At 40.6% G+C, this 17,743-nt stretch overlaps 1 protein-coding gene across 2 annotated transcripts; it reads left to right on the top strand.

Annotated features, from left to right (window-relative positions):
• The first annotated feature begins 5,006 nt into the window (after nt 1-5,006).
• LOC111234076 (ammonium transporter Rh type B) lies at nt 5,007-16,995 on the top strand. Of its 2 annotated transcripts, XM_022761991.1 has the most exons (11): nt 5,007-5,360; nt 10,190-10,376; nt 11,363-11,513; nt 11,598-11,745; nt 11,871-12,037; nt 13,421-13,558; nt 13,925-14,058; nt 14,355-14,476; nt 14,591-14,664; nt 16,087-16,186; nt 16,217-16,995. In XM_022761991.1, exons 1-10 carry the CDS (start codon nt 5,174-5,176, stop codon nt 16,162-16,164), a joined length of 1,386 nt encoding a protein of 461 aa, XP_022617712.1. In that variant the 5' UTR covers nt 5,007-5,173; the 3' UTR covers nt 16,165-16,186; nt 16,217-16,995. The 2 variants fall into 2 exon arrangements, with proteins under 2 accessions (XP_022617712.1, XP_022617711.1); XM_022761990.1 differs by having other exon boundaries at nt 16,087-16,995.
• The last annotated feature ends 748 nt before the right edge of the window (nt 16,996-17,743 follow it).

Here is a 17,743-nt window from a genome sequence, read left to right on the forward strand (position 1 = left end):
GGAACATGGGTGAACAATGAGGAACTGGGTGATGCCCGGCGATGGGAACCATGAATGGTAGGCTGGAGACAACAGTCCAGACCAAGCGAAGCGCAAGCTTTTTTTTAAACTTTATTGGTGAAAACATGGACAGAACAGAAGAGGGGGCGGGGCTAGCTTGCTAGCATTAGCAGCTAGCTTGCTGGCATTGTCCATTGATGAATGCATTGAATGATTTATAAGATTATTCAAAATAATACAATGTAAAAAAAGTACATATCACATATATATTTGCCTAATGGACGTCGGATGTGTGCAATTAGCCTATAAGACTAATGTAACAGTTGTGACAGCTAACCGTGTTAGCAGCATCTTCACACGGCTCAGCCGGGAGCCTGTTGCTGTCAGGTTGCCGATGCGGGTGGGAGTACTTGATCCACCAGATCCACCAATCCCTCCCTCCCTCCCTCCCCAGCTCCACCCTCTCATCCAAATATGGTTTGTTCTGGTGACAATAAACCAAGATGGTGACGTCCATTAAGCCAAACTCGAGGCTTCAAAACGGCAGTTCACAACCCAATGGGTGACGTTACGGCAGTTTGCCACGTCACACACACACACACACACACACACACGGTACAGAATACCATATGTTAGTGTTTGCAGACCGAAGATCTAGTTTGTTGAACAAGGTTCCCTGAGCTGATGGAATCTGGTGGCCACAGCAAATGAATTGGTCGTTGTCAAATTTGTACTGTTTTCTTTTATGGTACATGGTGCACAAACACACAGCCTAGTAAAGTCTAGGTAGGAAGACAACAGCAAGAAGCGCCTGGGTTCAGCTTCAACCCTGGTTCTTTCTTGCAGTGTTGCTTGCTCTGATTACCAGTACAAAGACATGCACATTTAATTAATTGAGGACTCTAAATTGTTCATAGGTTTGAATGTGTGTGTGTGTGTGTGTGTGCGCGCCTGTGTTTGTGAGTGTGTGTTGTTGGGTGATGAACCATTTTCCTGCTTTCCTTCCAGTGCATGCTGGGATACATGCCAGTACTTCAAACTTTTGTTTGAATGTTTGACGTAATGAAAAAAAGTTAATGCTTAAGTTTGGCTGTTAATTCACAGATAATTTCTGTCATTTTACAGACTTTTGTTCACAATTTTAAAAAACAGAATATTACTGTTAGAAAACTATATAGAATATATAGATGTACTGTATTAATACATAAAGTTTTATTTATTCTAACTTTTTATTGTCAGTTTCAATAATGTGATCTATTTATTATTGGATTCATTTATTAATTTATAAAGTTGTTTTTAATACATAACCTGAAATAAAATTGAATGAAGATGTTTGTTGGGTCACAGTCGTCTAGATTTGGAGATGAACTTACTTTATCTGATTGTTCATTTTTACTCAGAAGTTCTTTAAAATTGTTTTGTTTGTTTATTTGTTTTGTTCCTTTTTTTTGTTATCTTTATTTAATTTGTTTCCACAAACGATGCGCTACCTGTTTTCAATTGGACCTTCATGACGGCGCCGTCGTTGTTTGATTTCTAACACGATTTCTCGCCCCCTCCTCTGTTTTTTTACATGTTCTCTAACAAGACTTTCATCATGTCGTGGACTTCAGAGAACACCTCAATCACCAGACTGATTACAGACAATTAAGGGAGAGGTCAGAGGTCACCGTCTTATCCTGTTGTCCACAAGCCTTCCTGCAAGACTGCACAGGTACGTTACCTGAGGTGTCGTTGACTCACTGGTTGGTTGAATCTACACCTGTGGACTTTTGCCTGAGCGTTTCGAGCGGTTCAGTGCGTGAACCTGAGGACGGCTCGAAGGCTTGTTGATTTAAGTGAAACCTGGAACTGGAACTGCTGAGATGAAGTGATGAGGAACAAGCGCAGTTCAAGAGAAAAGACAAGATGAGACTCGTCTGCAGACGTACAGGTCTTTATGGCCTGAAGTTGAAGTTTTAAGTTCCTTTAAAGTCATCAATCCAAAGAAAAGTGACACAAGCTAATAGGTTTCTTCCAAAAACAAGACTCCACCTGCAGGAATCAACTGTTGAAGAACTGATTATATTCTTCACTTCATTCTTTGGTTGGAGTTGGAAAAAAGACAACCAAAATTTTACTTTTTTTTTTTTTTACAGGAAGTAAACAAGAATATTTTTCATAAACTACCAAATTAAAATAAATTTCTCTGTTATTATTAGATCTTTATATACCAACTATATGACTTCTTTTGGCTTCTGGCTTCTAAGTGAAAAAGTTATGTATTCTGTGATAAATTACAAATAATGTTCCTTCAAAAAAGGTGATGCAGTAATAGTTATAATAAAAATTACACCATTGATGATATAATAGCTTTTATTACATCCTTGGTCAACATCATGACAGAAAAACAGAATATATACAAATATTAAAATAGAATAATAATGTGGTTAAAAAAAAGAGGTTTAAGGTGCCGACCATGAACTGCAATTCTCACATCTTGTGAATACAAATACTGTAATGATGATGATTGATGAATGATTTTCTGATTAGGTTTCATTCTGCAAATCCTTCACGGGTCTCGCTCTTGAATAGCTTAATTTTTTTGACCAGATATTGAATAAATAAATATGTTAAATTTACCAGTAAAGAGAGAAGTTCATGACGCCTCTCCACAACTATTAATGATTTTAAGTAACAACTCTTATCTATACTTTTATTCTTGTCAACAAATTATTGACAAGACAAAAATAAACAATGTCTCTTGATGCTTTCTGACTTCCCTCCTCTGTCTGTGGTGTTCAGGTCCAAGTCCATTGATTCCTACTAAAGATGTGTACCTTCAAAAACAGTTAAAAAATATAGAGTTCCATTTTTAAAGGTTCAGTAATTTCCTCAAAAACAAACTGACACAGTAAAATCAAGTATCTCTACAGGAGGAAATAGTGCATTGGTTGGGGACTATTTTCAGGGGCGGATTAATCTACATTTTAGCTGTAATGACTATTTGGAGCAGACAATGAAAAAATATGGATTATGTAGCTTTATCCTTTAATTAAGAAAAGGCCCAGAGTAACCCGAGGCAGGATGAGCTTCACCGGCCCAGCAGTTAGTGGAGACGCAGGTTGAGGTCAAGCTTACTTGGGAGCAGGACAGACAGGATGCTGAGCAGACAAAGAGGCTTCTTCTGTGACTGAAAAGTTCATGGCTGCTGTTTGACGCCTGTGGTCTTAAGTGGTAATAGTTCAAATTCCCCAGAATCATAACAACATTCCTGCCAGTGTGTTCACCTTTCTGAAAAAACAGGCCATCTCCGCTGATGGAGGAGGACGATATACAGGTGTGAGTGATATCCCTTATCGAGCTTCAGCAGAAGGAGGAAGAAGAGAAGTAGGAAGAACACGCAGGTATCCCTCAGCCTACTGCCACTACACTCATTGAGCCTCTAATGTCTAATCACAGCCTTTTCCTAATCCATGTGTTCCCTCCTCAGAGGCACCACCACGCCCGCATCCTCTCGCTGTTGTGATGGTGAAAGACACAGTAAATGGTCTGTGCTGCTGTGGTTTCCTCAACAAGCAGAAACAGCAGCAAATTATGCATAAAGGACACCGCTGCTGTTATTCTTTCTTTTTTATTATCAACAAAACCCCTGAAAAGATAGGTGCCAACAATGATTTCACAAAATATGATAAAAACATAAAAATTAAAGGAGCTATTTGTAAGTTTTGCTATTGCTACATAGCTAACGTTAGCATTGGTACCTGTTTACTTACCAGTCCAGAGGAAACATTGCAAGTTCAGCATCAAACTTTATTACTTTACTCACCAAGAGGTGGAAAGCAACCCTATTGTTTTGCTTTTATTTCTATCACTTACTTTCTTGTACTGAAGTTAGCATGCTAAACAGCTAGCTCGGCACTTTCCGATACCGAGTCAATGTAGTGTCCGGTCTGTCCTGAAGAAGTAGCTGCTCAGACGACGTGTTATAACCTGTTGTCTTGTAAATGCAAAAATGGCTGAACCTCTTGGCAAGTTTGGTAAGTAAAGAGCTGTTTATGCTAACGCTAGCTATGGAGCACAGGCTAGCCCAAAGGTGGCATCAGGACTTTGGCTGTAGCTCCTGCAGTGTTTGTTTTTCATTTTTACAGATTTTGAATTGATTGAATTTTGTCCTTGCAATGTTTCAAAAGGACTTTCCACCACTTTCACGTAAACTTAATCAGGTCGGTATTGGTTAGCCAACATTGCTAGCAGTGTTGATACGTCTTTGCTCATGCAGTGCATTAGAAGTACCCAGATGATTCACTCAAAACAGTCCAAAAATTGAGTATAAAAACGTCATCTTGGTGACATAGCAGAAGGGAAGGGACCACCAATGTATTTTCACACTTGTGAAAACAGCGACTGAAGGAGGAGAACACGTTGTTTGCGCGATGGTGACAAGTCAAGCGAGCAAAGCAGACGGCAGGCGGGCAACAATCACTGTCATGTTTTACGATTGTTATTTCCTGTGAGTGGACAACGTGCAAGTAGACTCACTGAAGTTTCCCATTTGAGACACAGCACTTGTGTGTATTCAGGCAAATAACTGTTGAGATAGCTGTGTCTTTATTAGCAGGTAATGAACAGAACAACAGAACAGAAAAGGCTGGGACAAGTCGTGATTAATAGATCATTTATACACAGGCGTCTGACATGACACATGACTAAGATCATATTATCCAACATGAGTCATGTGGCATTAAATATTGTCTAGTTTAGCTACTCAACTACTAATGCAACAGGACTAGAATTGTTTAAAGCATTAAAAGGAATTACCAAAAGACCAGAAAAGTCATGGATGATAACTTATTACTGATTCTTGAGGTGAGCTCCAGCTCTTCTGTCCACCTTAAAAAGTACAGTAGCAGAGGGGTGGAGCTAAAAACAACCCTGCCTTATTTGTGGAGGAGGCAGGTCCAGTAGGTGTGACCCAGCAGAACAAAAACACACATGTAAGACAGTCCCTGTGTCCGTCTGTGAGCGTCTTCTTCCACCTCCACACACACCCACACACACTCACACACACCAGCCTCTGGTCTCTGCACTGAGGACTCCCCTGGGTGTGTGTGACAGAGACAGAGTGTGTCTAACTTTCTGTGCTGGATCTTTTATTCCTTTCATCCCCAAAGCCTCACCGGGAAAAGGAAACATGACGGACGCAGCGACCAACATGCGGCTGAAGCTGCCGATCACCTGCTTCATCCTGGAGATCATCCTCATCATCCTCTTCGGTGTGCTGGTGCAGTACGACCACGAGACGGATGCAAAGGAGTGGCATAACACCAACCACTCTAGTCACTCTGACTATGACAATGACTTCTACTACCGCTACCCAAGTGAGTGTCCTGTGGATGTGTGGTGTGTCGGGGTCAGAGGTTACAGTGGGGGGTCAGAGCTTGGGGTCAAAATGCTCAAGAACCAGTGGTAGCATCTCGTGCATTAGTCATACGTAACATTGCCAACTTGATGAGAATGGGTGCTTTAATATAATGCAAATTTTTTTATTTTCTTTAATTGACCACAATACAACTAATTTATCCAATTTGTCCTTTATTTAGAAATGAACTACAATCCCCATGATGCCATTCTCATTCTTCTTCTTCCTTCTTATAGAAGGCTTTTAAAGCATGACTGACTTGATTTAAAACATAATATTCAAAATGTTTTTAATCCAAAAATCATGCATCAGCAATTTATAACAAATAAAGATGAAAAAAATTCACATTAATCCCCTGAAGACTGAATCCTCGTCTCTCCTGCACACAAAAATAACAGATAAAGCACCAAATATTGCAGTTGTATTGTCATTTTGGCCTCTTGGTTTTTGGGCATGGCCTCACTCATGCATCACTCTTTAGCCTTGAAGAATAATCTCATTTTAATGCAACTTTACAAACAGTTATTGATGCTGAACTTGACTCACTAACACCATAATCTCACCCTCTTTTACATGCTCCCTCAGTGATTTTATCAGATCTGTAAGTATGCCATGCTTGCATGTCGCTTCACCTCATTTTCACATTAAAAACATTTGTGTTTTTGTATTTAAGTTAAGTGTTAGCACCGTTAGCTCACGTGGGAAATGCTGTACTCTGTGCAAAAGGATGACAAACTGCTGAGCTGCAGTGTTTCCCTAATTGGATGGGTCCCATTCTTTGTGAGTGAACATTTCATAAAGATGTCTTCCAGTCGGCTGCTGTCCCACAGTGGCTGATCCACTGATCGTTAATTTCCTGATTTATATGGATTGATGGTGTAGAAAAAAAAAAAAGGAAAAAAGCTTTTTTTTTCTTCACAGGCTGGAGGAGAAACACAGGCCACTGATTACAGTCTGTCACAAGCTCATTACTGCTGCTGCCATAAAACAAATTCTCTCCTCTGACACTTAGTGCGAACAAAACATGAAGCTGTTTTTTAGTGTTAACTAATCATAACTAATCTTTAGCGCCACAATGAATTTATAGCATGAAAATCTATCTTTTCAAATGTATGTTTGAATTTTAAAATGGGATAAAAACATCTTGAGGCACGACGTTATTACTATTCAGCTAACAGCAAATTGTAAAAAAACATGACCAGAGCCAGATTATATTTTCTTTTATCAACATTATACAGAATTGATGAATGCTGGGGGCCATAGTTCAGGTGGTAGAGGTCACTGACCCCTGGGTTGGTGGATCAATCTCCAGCTTCCCTGAACCCAGACTGTGTCAGGAAGGACATCCAGCATAAAACCTATGACAAATCAAATATATAGATAGTGATCCACTGTGGTGACACCTCACGGGAGCAGCTGCATCTAAACAACAACAACTAAAACATAAAGAAATAATTAATGTATCTCCAAAGTTGTCAAATGTTAACTGTTAACTTATTTCATTTGTTGCCATAATATCAGCAACTCAGAACTTCACGTCGGGGAAAGATCATTATTACATTTTGCGGAAAAGTTGTAGGTGAAATAGGAGCGGCCATATTTGTTTTTACAGGATTTAATCATATTACAAACCCCCCCCCCCCATGCAAGATACAAACAAGTACAAGTCCGGTGTGTTGTGCTGTAGGAGTTTGTAGACTGGAAAAAGCCTTGCACATAATCCATGCAGCATTTTTTTCATCCATTTCGTAGTATATAAATGTAACATCAACCAGACTGTTGTAAATTTACAGCTAAATACAGTTAAAAAGTTACATCTCTGTGTCTCTTCCATTTCCATTTGCAATTAAAACTGATACTCGTGTTAAATTTACATCAAGTAATTCTCCTTCTCGGCTGTTCCACCTTAACAAATCCACCTTATGTAAGGTGACTGACGGCTGGTGGGCGTGTCTTAACAACTCAGACACTGTCATGAATTCACCTGGATATCTCGCATAGTTTTACCTCAGTGTACTGGACGTGGATCTGTAACTGTCTCCAGTATTTTGAGTATTTTCAGGTCACAAGTAACAAAATATTAATCTGCTGTCGACATAACGTTGATGACTCTTTACACTAAAACCAAAAACTACCGACTCATGTAAGTTGTATTGTGACAGTAGCAGGAGATGAAGTGTTTAAATCAAAATGGAGAGCAGTTATCAGGCAGTGGAAGTTGTGCAACAACAGCAGAAATACCAGTAGAAAATAGTCTGTCGTCCTCCCTCCCTGTCTCAGGTGTAGGGGTGAATGCCCCACCCCCACCCCCCCACCCCCGCCCCAGGCAGAGCAGAGAATAATGGGAATGTAGAGATACAAATGCTTTCTCCTTTCTCAACTATGATGTTTAATTCTCCAGCATGCCAACCGCCTTCCTACAGGCAATTAACTGTAATGTCGTCCCCCACCTTCCTCGTGGCAGCTGCTGAACTTTTCACCTTACAGTGGCATCTAACCTGAGGCTGAATGAACCTGCCTCAGACCGACGCTACAGAGGAAAGTCTGTTAAAGGGGAAATTCAAAGACTGTGTTCTTAAGAGAAATGACAGAAATCGTTAGTTCAGACACCTTTGTTCACTGCCAGTGAAGTGACGTTCATGTTTTCAAGAGGTTGAACAGTAATAACTTTGGAGACCCTTTAATTTTTCATCTATATTTGCTCTGTGCTTGGTTTATGAAGAAATACCTGCAAAACTAACTACCTGCTAACATGCTAAACTATGAACACAAAGCTGGCTATACATCAATATGTTAGCATTGTAACTCTATGTTTGCATGACATTAGCATTTAACATTTAGCTGCTGGTTTGGCTGAAGACAGTCGGTCTCGGTTTTATATTTTGTCATTATTCACCTTCGTTACAGTCATTCAACTTTAAAAGAATTCCTTTAACCTTGTCTTCCTCTTCCACCTGCTACTTACCCAGCAATCCACCCCGGCTCTTGCTCTAACACATTTTGATAGCGTCACACTGCTTTCACCTTTACTTCTGACACACCTGACTCATATACCTGCCGCCTCTGCAGGACTGTTTCAAGCCTCAGAGCGTAACTGTCTGTCTAAGGTTAGAAAAATAAGATCCGGGCGTGAAGGTCCATTAGGTTTAACGGCTTCAGATAATCTTTAACCTGACACCTTCGCTGTCATGGGAATCGAAACCCTGAGAGATCACCGTCATGTTTCAAGTGCTGTGTGTACACAACCTTCTTGCTCCATCCTTACCGCACCGCCGGAGGAGACAATAAACAGACAGGTTCCCGCTCTGCAGGGCTTCTATAGGGCAGGACAGGGACAGACATCTGACTGTTTCCGTCTCTTTATCTGAAGCAGGATCATGTGCATCAAATCCGCTGTTTGTTGGTGGTCATAGAGTCAATGTATTGTCTGTTCTATATGTTCACAGTTTTGATCCTTATAGCAGAAAAAAATGTTAATTTTAAAGCACATGCAATTAAAAATATGATTAGTGTGTATTTTCTTACTCATTTCACATTTTAGTTTTGTTTTCAAAGTGTCAAAATGGCTTCAGTAAAGAAGATGCAGCTGTTTCTGACTATTTTTTGCATCATAGCAGACACTGCAATTGTTTCTATGTCCTGTTTCAGAGACCCAACTCAGAAATCCATTTGCACAGATTTCAGTGGAGAGTTTTACTGTCCCATGATGGTTTAAATGAGCTCCAACAGACACACGGTGACTGTGAGACACTTGCTTTGATTGCACGGTGTCCTCCTGGATGTCACCACGCAGTATCTGGGCCAAAATGCCAACGGGGACACTGGCAACACCTCCGGCCTGGGCCATGCCAATTAATGATCACCATGGCGACAGCAACCATGGCACAGTGCAATATTGTGTGTGGCAGTTTGGGACAAATAACAAGTTCTAACGAGTTAGAAAGCAGAGTTCACAAATGAGAGTTCAGATCCATGTAGCTGAAAGTCTTTCACACGGTGGACCAGCTTCTTTTTTGAAAACAGAGTTATTGTATATAATAACTTAAAGTCATGAGTTTTTAAAAATGAAAACCACTTTTCAGCTCCTCAAAGTCACACTGTTGAGGCCAGAGCTGAACCTGAAGTCCCTGTTACCCTAAGCTTATGTAACTGTGCTCATTCTAAGAGAAAAGGCTGTTTTCAATGACAAAGCCCTCGAGTGACTCAGTTGTTGGCAGCCATCAGCTGTTTTTGTTCACTGAAGCTTTTGAAGAGCAGATATGAGGTTGATCTAAACGAATGATAATGCTGCCAGCTACTTTTTACATCTCTGTTTTTCCATTGTAAAAATTCTTATATGAGAACATTTCTTATATGTCACTGGAAAGTTATATTAGAGTCAATTAGTGGTGTAACAATTGTGTGGATCAACAAAGAAAGAAAGAAAGAGACATTTTTTGAACTCAAATGCCCACATCTCTGTTTCCGGCTTATCAAATTTGCTGCTTTTCTCAGTTTTATATCACTGTAAGCAGAATATCAGGCACAATTTTTGTACATTTTATAGACCAGACAGTTGAACAATTAATAGAAAAAGTAACTGGCAACACCTAAGATTAATCTACTAGACTACCAATACATTTTTCAAGGCAGCAAAGGGAGCTGAGATCGTCAGAGGCAACACCCAGGAAAAGTAAAGTGTCATCTGCATAGAGATTTTGGTTCAATCTGATCGATAGAACTGAAACCTCCAGCCTGTAGAAAATGATAAAGGCCACAAATACTGACAGTGTTTTCTACACTGTGCAGGTTTCCAGGATGTGCATGTGATGATCTTCATCGGTTTCGGCTTCCTCATGACCTTCCTGCAGAGATATGGCTTCAGCAGTGTGGGCTTCAACTTCCTGATCGCAGCCTTCGCCCTGCAGTGGGCGACGCTCATGCAGGGCTTCTTCCACGGCATGCATGGAGGCAAGATCCACATTGGAGTGGAGAGGTATGTGTAAACCGTTCATGTATGAATACACACACACACACACACACACACACACACACACACACACACACACACACACACACACACACACACACACACACACACACACACACATAAACAATATACTGAATATGTAAAATATGTAAACTACCTCTGTTTGTTCTTGGCTCTGTTGTCTTAATGACACTTCAAAGCAGGTCCGGTCACACCCTGAGTCACACACACACACACACACACACACACACACACACACACACACACACAGACACCCATACACACACACGTAAATCAACTTTGACACAGAATGACAATAGCTCAACATGTTGTTATAGAGACAAAAACTTAGTTTTAGACGTACAGTCATCATTAAAGAGAGGCTCAAAAACTAAACTAAAACTAATTACTAATTAACATAAAGTCTTTTGTCTAGAACAAGACTTGATCCCTTTCTAAGAAACAGGACCATCATGTGCTTATATAAGAAGCCGTGACAATTTTACTGTTATCACATGTCGTAAATGGTTTCCAGCCTGTGGGCCTCGGCCCCCTGGTGGGCCGTGAAGGTGTTGCAAGTGCAGCTGACAAATCATTTGGAAAACAGTGTAATTTTGGTGAAAAATTTTCAAATATAAATAATGATTTTAAACATAAACATAAAAAATATAAAAAAATAATAACTATAATATATATTGTTATAATAATATATGATATATAATAACTCGAAGCCAGAGCCATGACTGAGAGAACATTCAACTCAGGTAACTCTGTCTGAAGTGGTGGATTTGTAATGACCTAATTCTGCAGTTTCAGTGGCTCATGTATCAGTAATACAAGCAGTGATTGTCTGGGTTGTCTAATCTTTATTTTTATTTTTATTGTTATGCACCAAAACACTCGTGCAAATTCCTTCCGTGTTGAAAACCTACTTAAACCTGATTTTGATTCTGATTCTGATTCTGATTCTGGTTCAACTGTGTCTCTTTCAGCATGATCAACGCTGATTTCTGCACCGGCTCTGTGCTCATCTCATTCGGCGCCATCCTGGGTAAAACCAGCCCGGTCCAGCTGCTGATCATGGCCATGTTCGAGGTCACACTGTTCGCCGTGAACGAGTTCATCGTGCTTTCTGTCCTGGAGGTGAGTCGGAGGAAACACGCCTCTTCCATCCGCAGCTCAACACAGTATCGTACACACCAAAGCTGAGAACTTACTTTGTTCCAGGCCAAAGACGCCGGAGGCTCCATGACCATCCACACATTCGGAGCCTACTTCGGCCTGGTGGTGACCCGAGTCCTGTACCGGCCCAACCTGGACAAGAGCAAACACAGGAACAGCTCGGTCTATCACTCCGACCTGTTCGCCATGATTGGTAAACATCTGGCACAGCTGGACTTTCCTCTTGATAAACAGAATCTTGTCTTAGACTGACAGTTTAAAGTTACAATTCTCTGCTGTTGTTTTGTTTTTTTTCCATCTTGTTGTACCTCCACGTAGGTACCCTCTACCTGTGGATGTTCTGGCCCAGCTTCAACTCGGCCATCACGGCTCACGGAGACGACCAGCACCGCACGGCCATGAACACCTACTACTCCCTGGCAGCCTGCACCCTGTCCTCCTACGCCATGTCCGCCCTCACGGCACATGACGGCAAGCTGGACATGGTGAGGACACGGGGTCGTCACTACCGAACTTTATTCTGGTTTCCAAAATCAAATCAACGACAAACTAGAATTACCTTTGACCTTTAGCCCCCAAAATCTCCTCGTGAATGTTTGTACCAAATTTTTAAAAAATTCCCTCCCATTTTATGAGGTCACTGTGACCTTGACCTTTGACCTTTGACCACCAAAATCTATTTACTTCATCTTTGAGTCCTAGTAAATGTTTCTACCAAATTTGAAGAAGTTCTGTCAAGGCGTTACTTAGATATTGTGTGAAAACAAAACAATATAGCTCCTGCTCCGACTGTCAAAGACATAAAAACAGTAAATGAAAAGGTTAAAGTAAATAAAAACAGCAGGCGAAATAAATACCCTGACACAGGAGAAACCAGAGGGAAAGAGCAAAAAAGTTTTTTTGTAACGTCTTGACTTCCTGTCAGGAGGTCTGATGACGAGTGAGTCACCTGGAGGTTCGTTCCAAAAGAAGCAAAGTCACCTGTCATCTGAGATCAAGATGGGACATTCCTGCAGAGATGGTAATCAATCAGATTCACTGCAGAGACTTGACAAAGAGAAGGGACATACCATGTGACCTGTTGATAGTTAAGACAAGTCGATCAGCTGATAGATTCAGCTCGTCTCTAATGCGTTCCACCTGTCTGCTGCCGCAGAGTTTAAGAGTTCACTAACGTGATCTAATCTGCGGCTCTACAGCTGATTCAAAGATTTAGAAAACAAAGGCAGGAAAATCTAAAGTAAATAAATAAATTCAGCAAATAAGAATTGAGTGTGTGACACATTTTAACACCAGGTTGTTCAGAGCAGGAAATGACCGAGGGAGTTATTATTGTGTGTTTATTTCGTATAATTAATATTTTTTTTTGGTGGCTCACATTACATCAGTCTGTGTGTGTTCATCATTTCTCTACACAATATAATTTAGGTGCTTGCAATAAATACGTTTTGCGCTCAGAGATTTCCCATCGCACACCTGTGGCTTTGTCATGTGTCATTGTGCAACGTTACATCACAAGACGTGTGCAAACCGTCACGCGTGGAGGATTTAATGTGATGTTAAAGTGCTGAATATTTGTCCTCTGTCCTCTCGTTTGTCTCTTCATGTCCCTTCATGTTCCCCAACCAGAGACCAAGAGAAGTCTTCGGTTGACTGTTCAGTTATAAGGTTTAAATGATGTTTTAAATCTTCCTCTGCAGAGCCAGAGGTTGTGGGTTTAAAACTTGATATGAGTTTATAGGTTCAGTGCAGCAGTGATTTACAGGATCAAAGTTCCTCTGCAGCTGCAAAATGCTTCAATATAATAATAATAATAATAATAAAAAAAAGAAGTAGCATCTGGAATCTTATACTTTTCCTCTCTTTAGGTCCACATCCAAAACGCTGCGCTGGCTGGTGGCGTCGCAGTGGGAACAGCTGGTGAAATGATGCTGACTCCTTTCGGCTCCATGATCGTGGGTTTCTTGGCCGGCATCATCTCTGTGCTGGGCTTCAAGTACCTCTCAGTAAGGGGCCATTCAGCATTTTACCTGAAGATTTTCTCCTCAGTCACAAATACCTACACTTCTGTTAGAGCTCCGGATCCTTTCTGCTGTGAAATCTAATACGAGCGTGACGGTAACAGGCGTTTTATTACTGTAATCAGACCTGATACAGTCTAGCACAGATATCACATTTAAGTACCACAGAGGAGACGTTTGAGTGGCTTCAGTGTGGGGTTTGATTTCCACTATGAGCAACTTTTATTAAGACGTTTGGGTTCATGAAACTATAAAAACGTTCTTTAGTTTATGTAGAATTTCTTCCAATTTCAACCACCAAACCGACACGGCCTCATGATCAGTGTCTTCTTCTTCTCCTCCTCCTTTCAGCCCATCCTGGAGGACAAACTGAAGATCCAAGACACCTGTGGGGTTCACAACCTGCACGGCATGCCCGGCATCCTGGGCGCCATTGTGGGAGCGATCGTGGCCGCTTTGGCAACTGTGGACATTTACGGAGACGGGTAAACGCTTAAACACACCGATTTGTAAACTGCACCCTGTGAGAGTGTGTAAACAGGAAGTAGAAGCGATGCCAGCCTGTGGCGTGTGTGTGATGAGACACTTTGACTCAACCGAGACCAAAAACCACAAACAGCAAACCGTCCTGAGTTTCCACATTTTTCTTCTTCAGGCTGTTTGAATGAGTCGATCTCTGTCAGGAGTGTGTTTATTCACAGATACTCTGTGTGTGTGTGTGTGTGTGTGTGTGTGTGTGTGTGTGTGTGTGTGTGTGTGTGTGTGTGTGTGTGTGTTTCAGTTTGGCAGACGTGTTCCCTAATGTGGCGAATGGAGATGTAGAGGCGTCTTACCAAGGGGTTCGTCAGATCATTTCCCTCGCCGTCACCCTGGGCATCGCCCTGCTGGGAGGCCTTATTGTCGGTAAGTCCCCCCCCCCCCCCCCAAAAACGTACATTTCTGTGTCACCTGCTTCTGGTCACCTGGACTCTGATTTGACCTGCTGTTAAACAGTAACTTCTTTTCTTCTGGCGTCAGGTTTCATTTTGAAGCTGCCCATCTTCGGCGCTCCTCCTGACACCATCTGCTTCGAGGACAGCATCTACTGGGAGGTGAGTTTGACTCAAATGAGACGGTGCAGGTGCTTTATTTTGAAGGCTGTAATTTCTGAATCATTTCCTGCAAATTTCCCCTGAAAAGAAAGAAAACCTCTTACACAGAAAAAAAAAGAAAAAAGGCAGAGTTCATGCAATTAATTACTAGAATAACTGTGAGTCTTTAGTCGGAGCTCCGCAGGTCAGCTGATCCCCAGGAAAGCACATGACACGACATACTGTATATGAAGAATAAAGTTTCCAATAATAAATCAGAGCTGAATTAATATGTATTTGTGCTTTAATGGAGCCGTTCTTTCAATAAAAGTCAGATCCTCCCTGTAATTACAACCAAATTACAGAGTCCTCTAAATCATAATAAAATTAGAGACCCGTAATGTAAAGTATCTGACTTAAAACTATATTCTACAGGTTCAACTTTTTCTAATAGTTTCTCTGTAACGTTTATCGGGCAGAAGCTTGTAATTTGGAAACTTATTGGTTCGATACCAATGAATAAATAAATAAATCAAATAGTTGCATGAACTACAAAGTCTTGTTCAACATGTCTTCAGGCAAACGTACAATACAACATATATAAAGAGGAAAAATGAATGAATATTTATTTGCGTTTAAATGGAGCAGATCTTTATATTTTCCCTATAATTAGGAGTAAAATTTAAGATTATTAAGATTTTATGAAAATGTAAAAATGATTATTTTGTTGACACTGTGGTTTGAACTGAAATAAAGAGAAATGAAAAATAAAAAAAAAGTCATCATTAATCCATAAGATGGCGCCGTCGCACCAGCAGTCACATGTCAGTGACTGTGACCACGTTGTTAAGGCGGTGGCGCTGTCTGACCACCAGGTGGAGCAAATTCACCTCCACCTCAGTGTGATGAAGCAGGTGGACTACAGGAGCACAAACCCTCCTGGATGATGTCACACCTTTTCTCTTTGGCCTGACGTCATGTTAGATTTTTCTCCCACAATGCAATGGGACACATGGATGTGGCTCATCATGCTTTTGATCCTATATCTATATGAGTTCACTGTAGGTGATCAAGTGCACATACTGTACATACTCATGCCTATAATGTACATTCAGTAGAACCACATGCAGATTTATGGCTCTTTTGAGATTTATCACATAATTTAATTTAAAATAGAATTGATTCATCTGTAAATAAATGTGCAGAACATGAGCTTCAGTTTGAGAGATTAAAGATAAATAAGGATAAATATACATTTTAACATTTTAACAAAGAAATAATTTCTTTTCTATTTTTACTATCAGTCTTTTTTTTGTAGTAATATTTTATTGATCCTCTGTTTGCATCAGTGACATCAAATAATAAGTAATTTATTGCTGTTGTTTCCCGTCCTCGACTCCAGTTCAGCTCATGAAACCGTCTCGCTCTGCGTTTCTGTCTCAGGTTCCTGGAGAGGAGGCGGCTCATGACGACCAGTTGACCACTGTGAGGACGGAGGAGGTCGAGAAGCTCAACTGCTAGACGCACGCACGCACGCACGCACGCACGCACGCACACACACACACACACACACACACACACACACACACACACACACACACACACACTGAGGTTTTAACATCCTAGCACTTGAGTATTACACCCTGTAGGTTGTAAAAAAAAAAAAAAAAAAAATTAAATTTACCCCCATGTGCTCATGTCAACCTGCTAAATGTTTATTTTTAATGTGTAAAAACTCACAAATTCACTTTTTGTTTTTTAAATCCTGGGGGGGGGGGGGGGGGCGGATCACATTTTCAAAGGTTATTTTCTGCCTCGACCACTAGAGGGGGATGTAGAGCTGCGTTACCCTGGGCCACAGGCCTGAGAGGAGGCTGGAGATGATGTGTCTATTTCATGAAAAATGCTGTCTAATTGTCCCCTAAACCGGGCCAAGACACGGTTACAGAATTTAGCCAGAGCCGAACCAAAGACAGAATCCTTCAGAGCCAGAAACCCTGGAACAGAAAATTAAAACAACAAAAAAAATGGGTTACATGTTCAGAGTAAAGCAGTTTGGTTTTTACTATTTCCTTTATTTTAAATAAAGGATTTTCATGTAAAACAATACACAAGCATAATAATGTTTTTTTTATGTATGTATTAATTCCTAATAGTTTAGGTTTGGGATTTTTCTGTGATTTTATTTTTAATATTAAACTTCGTTAGAATAGAAATTCAATAGATTTTCAAATTGGCCCTAAATGTATTTGGTAATAGCTGCGTTCACTGTTTGACACAATTGTTCTGTGAATTGAAAGTATTTTGAAACGATATTGGATTCCTTTTCACAAAATAAAATGTTCAAATGTCTCATGTCTCATTTGATATTTAACATTAAACTGTTTGTATATTGTTTTATAATGAGGGCCAATGAAAAGTGGGATAAAAACCAGTGACATGTAGATCATTATAAATCAAAAATCATCATTAAAATAAACAAAAATTTACATTTTCAATAAGGAATTGATCAATTAATACATTTTTTTCTTGCTGTTTAGGATATTATAATGATTTGATAATTTTGTAAAATGCAGGAGAAAGGCAAGTGGCTCTGCAATCAAGTCAGTGCTTGTTGTGATGAAGGCCAGTCATCATTAGTCCTTATTTTTTCTTGAAGGCTTAATGACTGTGTAGCAATCACGGAGGAAGGGGTTAATGCCTCAGATCCAGATGGGGTTTGTCTCTGCGTAATTAACACACTTTCACTTTCAGGGATCAAACAGCCGAAGGAAGCGAGCGTCCTTGTTAGATACGGTCTCCTCGGGGCCTGAGTATGAGGGGTGATTAGTGCCACTGAGGAGGAGGAAGAGGAGGAAGCAGCATCATCAACAAATTACTCTGTTAAACAGATAAACTAGGAAAACATTTTCAGGGCCTGTAACGCTGCTTTGTCTTCTGTCGGCAGATGGCTCGACTAAGGAGAAGAACTTCTGCTAAGTTATCCCTTCACTAATCTGCGCAGATTAACCCTTTGTGCCTGACTGATGAATTACAGTTTAGTTCAAGTGACAGCAGTTTCTCTGATATTCACCAAGGGCTGAAAAACACCTCAGGTTTC

This window comes from Seriola dumerili, unplaced genomic scaffold, assembly GCF_002260705.1.
Source record: "Seriola dumerili isolate Sdu_G_001 unplaced genomic scaffold, Sdu_1.0 BDQW01000435.1, whole genome shotgun sequence".
Classification (NCBI taxonomy): Eukaryota; Metazoa; Chordata; class Actinopteri; order Carangiformes; family Carangidae; genus Seriola; species Seriola dumerili.

Bases quoted from the DNA above. Each gene is read 5' to 3' on its own strand.
- LOC111234076 (XM_022761990.1), top strand. From the start codon at position 5,174: ATGACGGACGCAGCGACCAACATGCGGCTGAAGCTGCCGATCACCTGC. The intron at 14,477-14,590 runs GTAAGTCCCCCC...TTCTGGCGTCAG, and splicing joins GCTGGGAGGCCTTATTGTCG to GTTTCATTTTGAAGCTGCCC. The intron at 14,665-16,086 runs GTGAGTTTGACT...TTTCTGTCTCAG, and splicing joins AGGACAGCATCTACTGGGAG to GTTCCTGGAGAGGAGGCGGC.